Source organism: Gobius niger (assembly GCF_951799975.1).
Source record: "Gobius niger genome assembly, chromosome: 8".
Lineage (NCBI taxonomy): Eukaryota > Metazoa > Chordata > Actinopteri > Gobiiformes > Gobiidae > Gobius > Gobius niger.
The window spans coordinates 15,745,330-15,761,114 of NC_136859.1; the positions used below are offsets into that span (position 1 = coordinate 15,745,330).

Below are 15,785 nucleotides of genomic sequence, written 5' to 3' on the forward strand. Positions count from 1 at the left end.
AAATAGAATTAAATACAAACATTTGTTTGATTGAAAATGACCTGAAACATTTTTACAAACAAGCACATGCCACCTCTCCAAGACCTGAAATGAACTTTACTGGGAACAGGGACGTCTCCAGCTCGTCTCCATGGAGATGTTGACTAAAGGCATCCAAATATGAGATTTAAAAAATGTTAGGTCCTCATCCAAATCCATTCTTTGAATATCCACTGCAACAAAAGCATTTGTTTTGTGTCTAGCAGAATTGTTTTGCTGGCAACAGTATATAGGTCAAAATGTTACAAAGTGTGCCTTTAAATCTGTGTGTATTAAATGTACATGATAAATACAATTCACTTGATCAGAAGAACTACTAAAATGATTGTCATCTTTCTATGATGTATATTTGATGTCCATAAACCTGTGTGTGTGTGTGTCCACCAGGAGAACAAGACTTTGTTCACTGCTGACCCTGCCTCCAATGCTTGGGAAGTCTACCTGGAGTTTGTGGACGAGTTGGTGATCGAAGGACTCTTCAGCTACATTCGGCGCTCGCTGCAGTTCTTCGTGGACAACATGGAGTCTGGGCCCGTCCACAGTGCTCTGTTTGAGGCTCAGCTCCTGCTCAGAGGCTCAGAGCTCACATTTGTCCCGTCACTGGATCGGGAGGAAGGGGATGGCCTCTACGAGCTGGTGGAGGGGATGGTGGGAGACATATTCAAGATTTCAGGGAGCATCAAAAGAGTGGCTGGACATTTGAGCAACGAGAACTATCAGGTACAAAAATATGAAAATATTTTAGTATTTGACCAATCTTTCCTAATGTGTGAACAAAGGCTGTATGAGAGAATTGTACTATCCAATAACTGTCTTGAAAAAGTTGTTGCTGCTTCTAACAATATGATATTATTTCCCAGGAGGTGATGGATAAGATGGTGGATCTGTCGGACCTCAGACAGGAAATAATGGAGCGCGTGGGAAACGTCTTAAAGAAAGCAATCCATTTCCAGAAGAACTTTGATTGCTACTCCCACCTGTGGCAGGAAGACAGGGTGGAATTTCTCAACCAGTTTCTGCTGTATGGACGTGTCCTCACAGCCGAGGAGATAGAGGCGTATAAAACTGATGTACTACCTGAGTCCTCCCCAACTATTGAGAAATTCGAGGAGCAGGTAAATAATTTTCTGATGGCAAACAGAAATAATACCCACGTAACGTCTATGTTATGTATTCAATATGAGGGTAAAAAAGGCAATATTCATTAACTGTCTTGAATATTGAGAACGATATTTCATAAAACTACATCAAACTAAACTTAAAGCAGAACAAAGTAACCTAAGCGCCCCTGCAGGTGTCGTAGCATGCTGTGGTTTTTTACTCATTAATTATACGTGTGGGTAAATACTACGCTGACAGAAAAGACAAAAGGAGAAAGGGATATTGTACAACCAATTGCACAAGGGAGATATTTTTTTTCACTCAAACTTCGCTGTAAATACTGTTTGCTGTTTAAGTGGCGCTAGCCCGCAGTTAGCTTTGCCCGTTAGCCTATTAGCTTCTTTGTGATTTTATTAGTGTGTATTGGGCCTCCACGTCGGTGGCAGGGAAGTTGCAATTGTGGTTTTCTGGCCAGAGACACCAGGGGTAGATGAAAGACACCCCAAAAACACTTGTATTACCAACGAGGGACTATGAAAAGGATTTATTAAGATAAACAAGTAACTTAGTTCTTCTTTAAGCAATTGTAAATCAAGAACAAAACAAGGCTAAAATTGTATAAATTTGGAAAAACATGCATAAAATTGCACATTTGTAAGTATTTTGTCAGCAAATTAAGTGTAAATAAGCATGATTTATTTGTGATAATCTGTCTTTTGTTTCAGATCAATTATTATGAAGATCTGTACTCTGACATTTCCAAGTATGAAGATTTCAAAATGTACGATGGGTGGTTTCGAGTCGATATCAAGTTATTCAAAGCTACTGTCCTTAATTTGATAAAAAAATGGAGCTGGTTGTTCAAAGAGCACCTTTTAAGATTTGTCATTAACAGGTAGAGCACGCAACTTTCTATTAACTGTGCACATACGTGTATTGCAACTATTATGTAAAAATGAATCTGCCCGTTTTAGCCTGAAAGAGCTGGAGGAGTTCATCCAGGTCACTGTGGAAGGGCTTGGTGTTACCGTCATGAAGGGGGACAGCTGTGGACTGGTCAAAGTCATGAGTCGCCTTGTGGCTGTGAGAGACCGACAGAGAAACACAGACAAAATGTTTGAACCTCTCCGTCAAACAGTGACACTTCTGGAAAGATCCGGAGTCAAGATTCCTGAGCAGGTTTACTCACAGCTGGAGGTCAGGAAATACAACCTTGGAATCGTTTTAACTCGAATGACATATTTGTTACAACTGACGTGCAACCTTTTCTTTTCAGGATCTGCCAGAAAAATGGAATGAGGCTAAGAAATTGGCCTTGAAAGTGAGGCATGGAGTCGCACCTCTGCAAAATATCGAAGTACTGGTTTTGAGAAAGCTTTGTGTGGAATTTGAGGTGAAAATACATTCACATTGTCAAGTTCTTGCTGCACATTTTCCGTTTCTCATCTTTATTGTTTTTAATTTCAGTTGAAGCAAAGAAGCTTTAGGGAAAAATTCAAAGCTACAGCTCCTTTTAGTTACAACGCAGGGGATCCCTATACCCGTCTTGAGAAGGCAAGAGTAACTCAGAGATGATGCTTGGTTAGATATTTGAAGCATTTTTGTATCTCCATAATTGTTTGTGCTATACTGTTGTGTTTGCAGTCTGAAAGGGAGATCCGAGACATTGAGAAAGCTTTAGCAGATCTCCAGGAATCTACCAACCTGTTTGACGTCACTATTCCTGAATACAGAGAAATTAAACTTTGTCGCCGAGAGATCTCAGTCCTCAAAGAACTATGGGACATTATCATATTTGTGCAGGTGTGTAGCATCATTTGGAGATGCAACGATTTACAAAAAGCAGATAGACAGTTCTGATACAGAAAGTAAAAAAATGACATATTAGTACTATTTATTTATTACTATGTACCTACTGTAGTTCCACAGGCTTTTCTCAAGTAAGACTAATGTTATTTAACCCCCTAACCCCCGCCTGAACCAAGCACATTTTCGCCAGTTTGGCCAAATGTAAACGCTTCTTGAAAAAGTGTCAAAATAGCAACAAAATTGAGACGAAAACGAGGATGAAAACGCAACAAAAGAGCGGCAAAACTGTGGCAAAAAAAAGTGACGATGGAGTGAAAAAAAGTGACAAAAACGCAAAGAAAGAAATGGAAAAAGTGCTAAAAAAAAGAGAGAACTACAGAGAAGTGCCCAAAAAGTGAAAAATGCCAAAAAAAGCCACCAAAGAGCAACAAGAACCAACAAAAAAGCGAAGGGAAAAAATGCCATTTAGATGAGTTTTGTTGGTCTTAGCTTTCAAATGAGGCATTACACTGGCCCATAGGCTGTGAACTTATGGATTTGGGTAAAGCTGAACTGTGGAAAATGCACTCGGTTAAGGCGGGGGTTAAGTTAAAGGGACTATAGGGAGTTTAAAAATGTTAAAATTAAGTATTTTCCTCCCCCTACATGTTCCAGCCATGTCCTAATGTGTAGAATGAGCCCAGACCTGTTCACCACAACTGCCTCTAAAATCCTGCACTGCAATCCTGTCACTTAAAAAGGTGTCACTTCGGTCCGAATTGCCGTCATGCACGAGATTAATATAGAAGGTGCAGTTACACAAATGGCCCGAGGTGGCAGTATTGAGTATAAAATAGGAAACTTGCATCGAGCCCCTTTAATGTCTTGGTCCCAAATTGAGATTGTTGCTGATCGCCATCCCGTTAAACTCTCATTTGAGCGATTTCCCTTATAAACTTGTTTTCTGTTCATCAATATCATTTCAAAATGGTGATGTATTTGATCAAACACAGAAGGAGTGAGCGAGAAGTCTATGAGATGAAAAATCTACACGGGTGCGGGCTGCTCCAGTCTGGTCATTTTATCATTGTATCTGTCTATCTGTAGGCTGTGTCTCGGACTCCTTGGCAGTAGTGAGTATAAAATGGCCAACTTGCATCCATCCTTTAAGGTTAAACTGTAATAATTTTACTTCATTAAAGGTAAAAAGTAAGTAAGAGAGTAGCTATCGATAATGCTAATTGAGTACTGAGTGACTGACACTGACCAAAAAGAATCTGATTCATGAGGTTAAAAATAGCAAAAAGGAGCACTGTACTGGGTCATGATGTGTGAGTAGTAAAAAAACAGGGCTTCTAGTTTTTTTTAATCATAATCTGATTCATGTTTTATGCTGTAATAGGACAGACAAAATGTACAGTAATACTGTATGAATATTTCCATACAAAATAGATGAATAAGTTAAGTTAAGTTAAATTATACTGTATTACATTAATTAATAACAAGCTATCTTTATGGCTAAACTTATATTTTAATATGACAACATGGAGCTTTTGTCACTTACAGATTTAGTAAGTGAGAAGAGTATTTGAGTGAATGAAACTGTCTGGTGACCATTGCCATTATCTATGGATCATTTCACTCACCATAAACATATGTATACTCATTTCTAACTGTAATATTTTCAGAAAGTATTACGAGCTTGAAAACTTACCATTTAATTGTCCTTGTTATTATCCAAAAATAGTTTCATCATCTGTGATGTTTTGTGAGGCTGACCTTTTACCCTAAACGTCATAAACGCTCTCTGTGATAATTGTATATGCCTACAGAGCAGTGTGGAGAAATGGACACTGACCAAATGGAGGCAGATAAGCGTGGACCAGATGGATGGTGAATTGAGGAGGTTTGCCAAGGTGAGGTCACCAACAGTGCTCCATCACACCAGCACATCGCTCCTGCTGTCTCCCCGTCACGCACCGCCGCGGCCTGTAACAGATGCCCCATACTAACTCATTATGTTTACCTTCCTTCTGTTTGTGCAGGACATGAGGAGGCTCGACAAAGAGGCGCGCGTGTGGGACGTGTACTCGGGGTTAGACCTCTATGTAAAGAACCTGCTGACAGCGCTGCGGGCCGTGAGTCAGCTGCAGAACCCGGCCATAAGGGAGCGCCACTGGGTACAGCTAATTGGAATCACAAAGGTGAAGGAAAAGATACACATTACTATGAAGTTGAAAAAGTGTTACAGATACAGAACAAGAAGTCTCTCGTAAGTTTATTCTTTGTAGTGGTCCAAAACCTAAATAAATAATGTTCAAGTGGAAGGGCAACACAAAACTGTGCAACACCAGTGGACAGTAGGAGAGAGACTATTTGATTTCACTCTTTGTGCACTGAATCTGTTCTATATCGGTGTTTCATATTGAGTTGAACGACTAAAATAAATCGCCTCTCCACAGATGGATTTTAGCGTGACTGATGGCACCACACTAGAAGACCTCCTGGCTTTGCGGCTCCATTTGTTCGAAGACGAAGTCCGCAGCACAGTGGAAAAGGCAGTCAAAGAGATGGCCATAGAAAAGGTTGTTTATTTTATGATGCCAAAGTTACCCTCTTAACCCCCCATCAGAACAGAGTGCATGTTCTCCTGTTCACCTTTACCCAAATCCAAATGAAAATGTGCTGGGTTCAGGTGGGGATTAAGAAGTGAAATCAATTAAAATGATTGCAATGTTATTAGACTAAAAACTACTAGATTTGATTTCAGATTGTTACCGAAATAACTGGAACATGGGCAACAATGGAGCTCTCTTATGTCGACCATTACCGAACATCCGTGCTGCTTCTTAAATGCGACGAACGACTGCTTGAAGCACTAGAGGATCACCAGGTAAAAACCTTTGTTGTTTTATTATCATTTCAAGCCACTGCTGTAAAGTGAGGTTCTGAATAGAGATGAGTGCGAGCAAAGCGTCCGCCCCGTCTGACTGTCTAATTGCACTGCCGAGAGAAAAGAGGTCCCTATTCAGCCATCAGATTTATTGCTCGTGTGTTTTGTTGCACGGTGGCTATCTTGAACATGTACGCCAGATGTATAGGGGTTACAGCCGCCAATTAGATGCCTTGTCTCTTTAGTGCATCTTTGTGTGTGGAACCCATTCGACTTTCCTAGTTTATGGTAGAGTCCCCTAATTAGGACAACCATTTAGTTATATAGGTGCGCTGAGAATGCTCTCAATTTGCATGTCAAAATTTCAGAGGCTCTTCTTTAGATTCTAAGGCATCACACGAACCAATTATAATGTTTGGTGTTTTTTTCTTTCTTTCTGTGTCCTGCCTATAGGTTCAGCTGCAAAACATTTTTCAGAGCAAGCATGTGGACCACTTCCTGGTGCAAGTGGTGACCCTTCAAAAGCAGTTGACAGTGGCTGATTCTGTGCTCATGGTGTGGATGGAGGTGCAGAGGATCTGGGCTTACCTTGAGAGCATCTTTAAAGATTGTGAAGACATCCGGCAGCAGCTCCCGGATGATGCACACAGATTTGAAATAATAGATGCCGAATTTCAGGTTTTTAATGAGTTGATTATATTTGTATTGGATTTTCATTCATTCATTTAATTCATTTTCGTTTCTGCAGGGGTTGATGCAAGATAGTGCCAAGACGAAAAATGTGATTGAGGCCACCAACAAGTCCGGTCTATACAAGAAGTTAGAGAACCTACAAAAAAGGTTGGTTCTTTCAACAAAAGTTATGGATGTAACTACAGTTCTACAAAATCCTGATGGTCGCCCGAGGTAGTGCTTGCAGGAAGGTTAAAATAGAAATTATTGACAGTTGTGCTCTAAGGTTTACAGACCCTGGCGGAATTTCATCATAGGCCATCAATGACTGTGTTGACAACAAAAAAGTGCCCCATACCTGTAAAATAGAACTGTAAAATATGGAGGTGTTTCACTGATGCCACTGGCTCCAGCAGAATAAAGTGAAGGTCCCGTTGGTGTCCATCTCAGTCTCCTGACCTCAATATCATTGAACCACTGTGGGGAAAGCTCAAACGTGCAGTTCATGCAAGACAGCTCTGGAACTTTTTGCCAAAAAGAATGGGCCGCCTTACCATCAGAGAAAATGAAGAACCTCATCCAAAAATTACCACAAAAGACTCCAAGCTGTCATTGATGTTAAAGGGGGAAATACACAGTATGAAAAACTGGGGTATGTAAACTTTTGATCAGGGTCATTTTGGTACTTCCTTTTTTCATAATGATTTAAACATAGCAAACTCCGTTGTTTGACCATAAATTGCTTCAAACAACCACTAACTATGAGAGAAAAAACAACTTTGTTTTTGTAAAAAAAAAATTATAATAATAATTCTGCCACGGTATGTAAACCTGTGAGCACGACTGTATCTTGTGACTAGTTCTTATAGGTTAGCTTAGATATCATTATGATACGCATACATTTTGTTACATGTTGGAACCAAAAAATGTTCACACATTTCTATCTTTATTGTGTACATTTACAGCTTGCAAAAAGGATGTAAACAGTTAGCTGCCATTGTTGTTCTTATGTGATATCGCGTGAAATAGGTTGGCGCTGTGTGAAAAAGCTCTTGGGGAATACCTGGAAACCAAGAGACTTCTGTTTCCACGTTTCTACTTCATCTCCACTGCGGATTTGCTGGACATCCTTTCAAAGGGCAGTCGTCCCAAAGAGGTAACTCCACAAAACATTTGCATTTGAGTCTCACAAAAAGGTTTGCTCTTCAAATGATTTGAATTGCTTTGCAGACTACTGTCCATCTTTCCAAACTCTTTGACAACATATCTGATTTGGAGTTTGCCAAGAATGAGCATCTGGATAATCCCAAACTGGCTGTGGGCATGTACAGTAAAGAGAGGGAGTTTGTGCCTTTCCCGACTGAGTGCATCTGCTGTGGACCGGTAACATCATTCACTTAGTAACTTAAGAGAGATCATTCAGACCAGTGAAAAGTCCTGCATGCTTCATTTGGATTTTACAACACCATTATAACTAAACCTGAAGCATTTCTCGTGCATTAGGTGGAGGTCTGGCTAAGTTCACTGGAGAAATCTATGAGGGCCAGTGTGAGAGTGCACCTGTCTGACGCTGTGGGCACGTATGAAGACAAACCTCGGGAGCAGTGGATCCTGGACCTGCCCGCTCAGGTGGCCCTCACCGGCTCTCAGATCTGGTGGAGCAACGACATGGAGCTGGTGTTCAGACGACTGGAGGAAGGATTTGAGTCATCGCTGAAGGACTACAACAAGAAGCAGGTGCAGACTACTATGCTAATTTGCCGTCCAATCAAATGGTATTGAATTAGCTGTTAAATTTGTACTCACAGTGATTGACGCATTTTGCTTAAAGTTAATATTTAGGTGATAAATCAATGACCTGAGCTATTTGTATGAGCTGTGTATGGACCTAGCTCACACTTATATTATTGGTCTTGTCAGTTTCATTAGCGCGCTTCGAGGTTAGCATGTCCTTGGCTGCTGTTTGAATAATCTTTTTCACCTTTCATGTCTCTAGTCCGCGCTGATTGGATTGGCAGTTCACACGACTGCTGACAAACGCAAACCAGGACACTAAATACAATAGCACATGTAAATTGAATATATGTTTCCTTCAGGTTGCTCAGCTCAATTCTCTGATTAGCATGCTGCTGGGAGAGCTGAGCCCGGCGAACAGACAGAAGATCATGACCGTGTGCACAATCGATGTCCATGCAAGAGATGTTGTTGCTAACCTCATTGCCCAAAAGGTTTCTGCATTTTAATATCACAATATGGCATTATGTTGTGACAGCTGTGGTTTGCTTGTGATTAAATGTGTTTAATATTGTCTTTAGGCAACCTCCGCACAGGCCTTTCACTGGCTTTCACAGCTCAGACATTGCTGGAATGAGCTAATGGGCCACTGTTTTGTGAATATCTGCGATGCTCAGTTCCAGTATTCATATGAATATCTTGGCAATACCCCACGCCTGGTTGTCACTCCACTCACAGACCGGTAACTATTTCTTCGTGAAACAGGACAGCAGGATTTTGAATTGCAGGTTTTTTTTTGTCTAGTATTACAATTGCAATTAAATACACAATGTACTATTCAAAATCAAGGTGTCATTCACATTGAATAACTAGCCGTGGAACAACATTAGTTTAATCCTTCTGTAGCATATTGTAAACTCAGTCTCATTTTAAAACACTGTGCAAAGTTACAAATGAGTTTGGACCACTACTAGTATTTGGACCACTACTATAGTATTAGTATAGGGCCTTTAACTAATCAAACAATCCTGTGCAATTCAGGGTATGTTTGCACAGAAATTACAACCACATGGTTAATAGGATATACATGTAAGTTTTTGATAAAGGTTTTCACAAAGGTTGAGACTGAGTTGTTTTATAATGATATTTCTAAAGCAACCTATATAATGTCAGTAGGTTTTACAATAAGGCACAAAGAAATCTGGGAGATATTTTTTCTATTGTACATTCTGCATTATCTAATGCTATTACAATTGCAATTAGCGACCTTCTATATTGCAGTTTAGATTTTATTGCAATTATCATTTCAAATCTAATTTCTGTAGTTCTCATTAATTTCACCTGAAAGTTTCTATGTATATTTTTTTTATCATTTCAGGTGCTACATCACCTTAACCCAGTCGCTCCACCTGACCATGAGCGGAGCCCCCGCAGGTCCTGCCGGCACCGGGAAAACTGAGACCACTAAAGATCTGGGCAGAGCGTTGGGTGTCATGGTGTACATCTTCAACTGCTCTGAACAGATGGATTACAAGGTATGACAGACCGGCATCTTGACTTACATGAAAACGCTGATGCTGAATGTGGTATGGCTTGTCCTTCAGTCAATAGGAAACATCTATAAAGGCCTGGCCCAGACTGGAGCGTGGGGCTGCTTTGATGAGTTCAATCGGATCGCTGTGGATGTTTTGTCAGTCGTGGCAGTGCAAGTCAAAACCATTCAGGACGCAATTCGCTCTAAAAAGAAACGGTATTCAGTCGTAATTAATGTTGTTATTGTGTTGTAAATCATGTTGTTGGCAGTGAATGACATTTGTAAAACATTTCAGGTTCCTGTTCTTGGACACAGAAATTGCCTTAAAACCGTCTGTGGGGATTTTTATCACAATGAACCCAGGCTATGCAGGAAGAACAGAGTTACCCCAGAACCTCAAGACATTGTTCAGGTATAGCTCATCCTATCAATAACTATAATTGTGACTTATTGTACTGTTAGCTGGAGCCTTAAGTGATATGTTGTATGACTCTAGACCTTGTGCCATGGTGGTGCCGGACACGGAGCTGATTTGTGAAATAATGTTGGTCACTGAGGGCTTCCGTAGTGCAAAGATTTTAGCCAAGAAGTTTATAACTTTGTACTCACTGTGCAAGGAACTGCTTTCTAAACAGGTAAACATAATCATATCAAGGGATTTGTCCAGAAGTTTAGTGATGAACAATATCCGCTATATTGGTTTTAGGACCACTATGACTGGGGCTTGCGAGCTGTGAAATCTGTCTTAGTTGTGGCTGGAACTCTAAAGCGAAGAGACAAAGCAAGACCAGAGGATCAGGTAAAATCTTTGCTCAGATTAATTCATTCATTTCACAAAGTTTCATTAACATATTATTCCTCAGGTGCTGATGCGTGCGTTAAGAGATTTTAATTTGCCCAAAATTGTGACGGAGGACGGGTCCATCTTTCTGGGACTTCTCAGTGACCTTTTCCCTGGTCTGGATGTGGAGAGGGAGAGAGATTTAGAATTTGAAAAGAACATTCGCAGCAGTATCTTGGAACTTCGCCTCCAGCCCGAGGAGACATTTGTCCTAAAGGTTAGATGATAATGACTTTTCTTTGAATTAAAACTTCGTAACCACGGTCTGTATTTTCCCAGGTGGTGCAGTTGCAGGACCTTTTGGCCATACGGCATTCAGTGTTTGTTGTTGGAAATGCTGGCACAGGAAAAAGCCAGGTGAGTTTTAATTGAATATTTTTATTCTACAGTAAACCCTTAATATACTGTCTATTAATACTTTGCAGATACTAAGAGTCCTCCATAAAACATATGCAAACATGAAGAAAAAGCCCATCTGGAGTGACCTCAATCCAAAGGCAGTTGATACAGATGAATTGTTCGGCTTCATCCACCCTTCTACACGGGAGTGGAAAGATGGTAATCAGATGTGTTTTAATTAAAGAGACTTGAACTAACTTTTATCTCAGTAATATTTAGTATAGATGGTTTGATTTGTCGTGGACTGTTGCCGGTTTCAGGTTTGCTCTCATCTCTGATGCGAGAGCAGGCGAACATCTCCCACCCGGGGCCTAAGTGGATTGTGCTGGATGGAGACATTGATCCGATGTGGATTGAATCCCTCAACACTGTAATGGATGACAACAAGGTCCCTCCCTCCTGTTAACACATTCACTGTTGTACAACACAGGGCACACAGAAAGAACAAGGTCTTTTCTATTGGGTTTGCTTTATTATCCTCCTGTCAATATTTGGTTGAGGCAAGTCGGAACATTAAAATTGTTTCAGCAACTCTTTTAAATTGGTGTGTTAGTGTACAGAGTAAAAATGGAAAATATAAAAATGAAAATACACATTTAAAAGGATCATTGCTGAAAATAAATATAGTTGCATCCACTTTATTAACAGTATATAGTATACTATACATTTTGAGGTACTTTGCACATCATTTTTCAGTAATATCAACAAAACACAGGAGCACCTGTCGTTACCAAAGGTTATACCATTATGTGTTACCCGAGATGAGAAATTATGGAGTGCCTCGAGTGCAAATCACACCACACGAAGATGATTGAAAGGAAAAGACTGAGAGAAAATTGGATGTCTTTGTAATTATATAAAATGTTACCTTTCAGGTCCTGACTTTAGCCAGTAACGAGCGTGTGCCACTCACCTCATCAATGAGACTGGTGTTTGAAATCAGTCACCTCCAGTCGGCCACTCCTGCCACCGTGTCCCGAGCAGGAATCCTCTACGTCAATCAGCACGACCTGGGCTGGAGCCCGTGAGTCAAAACGCAATTTCTGGTCCCTTACCTGATGACTGTAATTGCTATAAACTGCTTTGATCTCAGATATGTTGCAAGCTGGATTGACCAACGCGAACGGCAGACCGAAAGAGCGCACCTCACGATATTGTTTGAGAAATATGTGCCACGTTGCCTAGAGCAAATGAGAAACAAGTTTAAGACCATAACTCCTATTCCAGAAAGCTCCATGGTGCAGGTACTACACAGACGCCGGCAGATTTAATATGAGTTTATATCAAATGTAAATCATTATTTCTTCTTTAGACACTCTGCTGTCTGCTTGACTGTCTTTTAACCGCAGAAAATATCCCATCTGAGTCACCTCGCGAAATTTACGAGACATATTTTACTTTTGCTTGTATCTGGGCATTTGGGGGAGCTCTACAACTTGATCAGGTAATTCATTGGCAATGCACAACAACACAAAAGTATGAATTAAAGAAATGTTTTGTCATTAGCTCTGCGATTATCGTGTGGAATTCAGTCACTGGTGGACCAAAGAAATGAAGTCAGTGAAATTACCAGCACAGGGGACAGTTTTTGACTACTATCTTGATCCTCAAACCAGGAGATTTTTGCCTTGGTCTGATAATGTCCCTGCATTTGAAATGGAGACTTGCACACCGTTACAGGTAAGAGTAAGAGAGAAAAAAAAAACCTCACAGATGAACTTTAAAAGAACAACTTTCTCAGCAAATTATAACCCTTTGCAATCACAACACCGTTTAAGAAAAAATAACAAAAAATGAACAATGCAAGCATATTAAAAATGTAAGTATGCCTCAGTGAACATAATAAGAGAGGGTAAAGTCACATCGTGAGGTTATGGCAGGGTGCAAGAACGGATGATAGGCTTGCCACTGAGTCTGATTACCGTCTAGTGAACCCCATACCAGACTGAGCGGGGGTGAAGCCATGAGCAACAAGGCTTGAGCTATCACCCACACGCTATTGTCTTTCTTTATGCTCCTGCGTACAGCTGTGAATGCTCTAAAGCCCCTCGCTGGGCCATAATTAGTAGGGTTTTGTTCTCAGCAAATGATGCTATTATGACAGAATAGCTGTGGTCTACTGGGGAAATACAAGAAATTATAAATCACAGGCAATCCACTGAACACATGTCTGTCAATAAATCAGAGGAAAAGAAAGCCATAATAAGCATGTATGTTTCGGTGCCCTCTCTCCCCGCTGTTCCTATGATTGCAGGCTGTTCTGGTACACACAGCAGAGACCGTACGACTGCAGTACTTCATGGACTTGTTGCTGCAGATGAGACAGCCGCTCATGCTAGTGGGGAACGCAGGAGTGGGGAAGTCGGCACTTGTCAGGAACAAGTTAGACGGCCTTCAAGAGTGTTACGTGACGGCAAAAGTGCCACTCAACTACTACACCACCTCACACATGCTGCAGAGTAAGTTTTTTTTTTTAGGTCCGTTTTGTTAAATTTAAGGCAGGTGAACAAGAGCACCATCTGCTGGTGGTTAAGAGAAGTAAGTACAAAACATAAGCCCTTGGAATTTTTTCTCAATATCTGTCTAAGCTTTATCCTTTTTAGTATAGCTTTTATATCATGTTTTGCAGTGAGCCTTGAACAACCTTTGGAGAAAAGAACAGGCAAAAGCTTCTCACCTGTCGGCAACAGGAAGCTGATCTATTTTATAGATGACATGAACATGCCTGCAGTAGACGCCTATGGCACAGTGCAGCCTCATACACTCATCCGCCAGCATCTGGATTATGGACACTGGTGAGACCAGTACAATGTATAATATAAGTCTTCCTAATTAACTAATTAACATGATGGTTTTACTTTTGTCAACATAGGTATGACAGACATAAACTGACTCTCAAAGAAATATACAATACCCAGTACATTGCCTGTATGAACCCAACAGCAGGAAGCTTCAACATTAACCCCAGACTACAGGTAATTTGGACACCTCACTTAATTATGTAAAGTAGGTTATTAATAAAACAAATCAAAACAACAATCAGTACACTCTACCCTCAAAATACTCATTAAAAGTTTGACAAAGGTTCACATTTGTCTTCATCCACAGAGGCATTTTTCAGTGTTCGCAGTGAACTTTCCCTCATTTGAAGCCCAGATGTCAATCTTCAGTCAGATCCTGAGTGCACATCTGCAGCAGCAGGTCTTTAGTTCACTGGCTCAGATAAGTGCCACAGCTGTGGTTCAGGCTGCCGTAAGTCTTCATCACAAGATGGTAAACTGCTGCCTACCCACTGCCATCAAATTCCACTACATATTTAATCTCCGAGACCTGTCCAACGTCTTTCAGGTAGTACAAGCAGATTTATAGTAAAGCAAAGTGCACTGCAGATAAATATTACTATTGGCTGATCTGATATGTATTTATTCAGGGTATTTTTATTGCTGGGCCTGACACAGTGAAAGACAGCACTGATCTAGCACTACTCTGGCTGCATGAGTCGTGCAGAGTCTACTCTGACAGACTGGTGAATGAAAAGGACCTCCAGCTTTTCCAGAGGCTTCAGATGGAGATTGTACATCAATATTTTGAGGTACAACAAAAATACGCTTAAGTTATGAAAGATACTGTCTAACACTTCCCGAAATACTCACTTTGTACTTTTTCAGGGTTTGGACACAACAAAGATAACAAAACAGCCCCTTCTTTATTGCCACTTTGCTCAAATGGATGGGGAGTCATCCTACACTCAAATCAGTGACTGGTCTGCGCTGAGGGACTCACTCACAGATGCACTGGAAACCTACAATGAGTTCAACGCAGTGATGGACTTAGTGTTGTTTGAAGATGCTATGCAGCATGTGTGAGTTGTTGAATACGTATGTGAAAATAATATATTATAAGATATATTAGTATACCCGCAAATAGGTCAAAATTTCAGCCATTTGCAGGAGATCATTTAATGTATGTTTTAGGAATGCGTGTAAGAAAGGTGTTTTTTTTCTGGTTTAGACTTGGTTTATACCCAGTAAAGACATACAATAATTTAGTTGTTTAGTCCTGATTTGATCCGGATCTAGACCTGTTGGTACTTGGAAGGTATTCATGGAGGTGGTACTTGGTGTGAAAAGGTTGGGAGCCACAGATGCAGACTTGTTGTATCTGCTTATTGCTTATTGTATCTGCTGTTGCTAGGTGCCGTATAAGTCGTATCTTGGCATCTCCCAGAGGTCATGGCTTATTGGTCGGAGTCGGAGGCAGTGGGAAGCAGAGCCTGACACGCCTTGCAGCTTTCATATCAGCAACAGAAGTTTTCCAAATTACTCTGACCAGTGGATACAGTATCCAGGATCTTAAGGTACATGACTACATACTTGGTGAATAAAACAAGATTCCACTATTGAGGTTATGTATTTTATTTTGTCGTAGATGGACCTTGTGGGTTTGTTCATGAAGGCTGGTGTAAAGAACCAGAGAGTGGTCTTTGTCATGACAGAAGCCCAGATTCCAGATGAAAGATTTTTAGTCGTCATCAATGACTTTCTAGCATCAGGTCTGAAATTGTTCTTTCAGCACCATCTGTATTTGTGTTATTTTGAAATGGCCTAAATGTGCCTCGTGTCCAGGGGAGATCCCTGAACTCTTCACTGAGGAGGAGACTGGGGGGATTGTGTCTGGAGTGAGAGCTGAAGTCCGTGCTTCTGGACTAGTGGACAATAGGGAGAACTGCTGGAGGTTTTTCATTGAAAGAGTTCAGCAACGACTAAAGGTCAGTTTCTTAAATA

At 40.7% G+C, this 15,785-nt stretch overlaps 1 protein-coding gene across 1 annotated transcript in view; it reads left to right on the plus strand.

The window, feature by feature from the left end:
* The window catches only part of LOC306966392 (dynein axonemal heavy chain 11), a 37,229-nt gene that overhangs the window by 4,510 nt on the left and 16,934 nt on the right, over positions 1 to 15,785 (plus strand). Inside the window, exons 15-54 of the mRNA XM_079561151.1 lie at positions 427 to 759; positions 900 to 1,154; positions 1,866 to 2,035; positions 2,115 to 2,337; positions 2,417 to 2,533; positions 2,608 to 2,694; positions 2,785 to 2,943; positions 4,761 to 4,844; positions 4,974 to 5,132; positions 5,391 to 5,513; positions 5,699 to 5,821; positions 6,275 to 6,499; positions 6,570 to 6,661; positions 7,523 to 7,649; positions 7,724 to 7,876; positions 7,997 to 8,230; positions 8,590 to 8,721; positions 8,809 to 8,969; positions 9,606 to 9,762; positions 9,832 to 9,977; positions 10,057 to 10,173; positions 10,258 to 10,396; positions 10,468 to 10,560; positions 10,625 to 10,819; positions 10,882 to 10,959; positions 11,028 to 11,160; positions 11,262 to 11,389; positions 11,877 to 12,025; positions 12,095 to 12,245; positions 12,314 to 12,445; positions 12,508 to 12,681; positions 13,256 to 13,460; positions 13,631 to 13,796; positions 13,874 to 13,976; positions 14,110 to 14,349; positions 14,432 to 14,593; positions 14,670 to 14,863; positions 15,196 to 15,358; positions 15,430 to 15,553; positions 15,627 to 15,769. Of these exons, the coding sequence (XP_079417277.1) occupies positions 427 to 759; positions 900 to 1,154; positions 1,866 to 2,035; positions 2,115 to 2,337; positions 2,417 to 2,533; positions 2,608 to 2,694; positions 2,785 to 2,943; positions 4,761 to 4,844; positions 4,974 to 5,132; positions 5,391 to 5,513; positions 5,699 to 5,821; positions 6,275 to 6,499; positions 6,570 to 6,661; positions 7,523 to 7,649; positions 7,724 to 7,876; positions 7,997 to 8,230; positions 8,590 to 8,721; positions 8,809 to 8,969; positions 9,606 to 9,762; positions 9,832 to 9,977; positions 10,057 to 10,173; positions 10,258 to 10,396; positions 10,468 to 10,560; positions 10,625 to 10,819; positions 10,882 to 10,959; positions 11,028 to 11,160; positions 11,262 to 11,389; positions 11,877 to 12,025; positions 12,095 to 12,245; positions 12,314 to 12,445; positions 12,508 to 12,681; positions 13,256 to 13,460; positions 13,631 to 13,796; positions 13,874 to 13,976; positions 14,110 to 14,349; positions 14,432 to 14,593; positions 14,670 to 14,863; positions 15,196 to 15,358; positions 15,430 to 15,553; positions 15,627 to 15,769 (6,249 nt within the window). The remainder of the gene's footprint in view (positions 1 to 426; positions 760 to 899; positions 1,155 to 1,865; positions 2,036 to 2,114; positions 2,338 to 2,416; positions 2,534 to 2,607; positions 2,695 to 2,784; positions 2,944 to 4,760; positions 4,845 to 4,973; positions 5,133 to 5,390; positions 5,514 to 5,698; positions 5,822 to 6,274; positions 6,500 to 6,569; positions 6,662 to 7,522; positions 7,650 to 7,723; positions 7,877 to 7,996; positions 8,231 to 8,589; positions 8,722 to 8,808; positions 8,970 to 9,605; positions 9,763 to 9,831; positions 9,978 to 10,056; positions 10,174 to 10,257; positions 10,397 to 10,467; positions 10,561 to 10,624; positions 10,820 to 10,881; positions 10,960 to 11,027; positions 11,161 to 11,261; positions 11,390 to 11,876; positions 12,026 to 12,094; positions 12,246 to 12,313; positions 12,446 to 12,507; positions 12,682 to 13,255; positions 13,461 to 13,630; positions 13,797 to 13,873; positions 13,977 to 14,109; positions 14,350 to 14,431; positions 14,594 to 14,669; positions 14,864 to 15,195; positions 15,359 to 15,429; positions 15,554 to 15,626; positions 15,770 to 15,785) is intronic.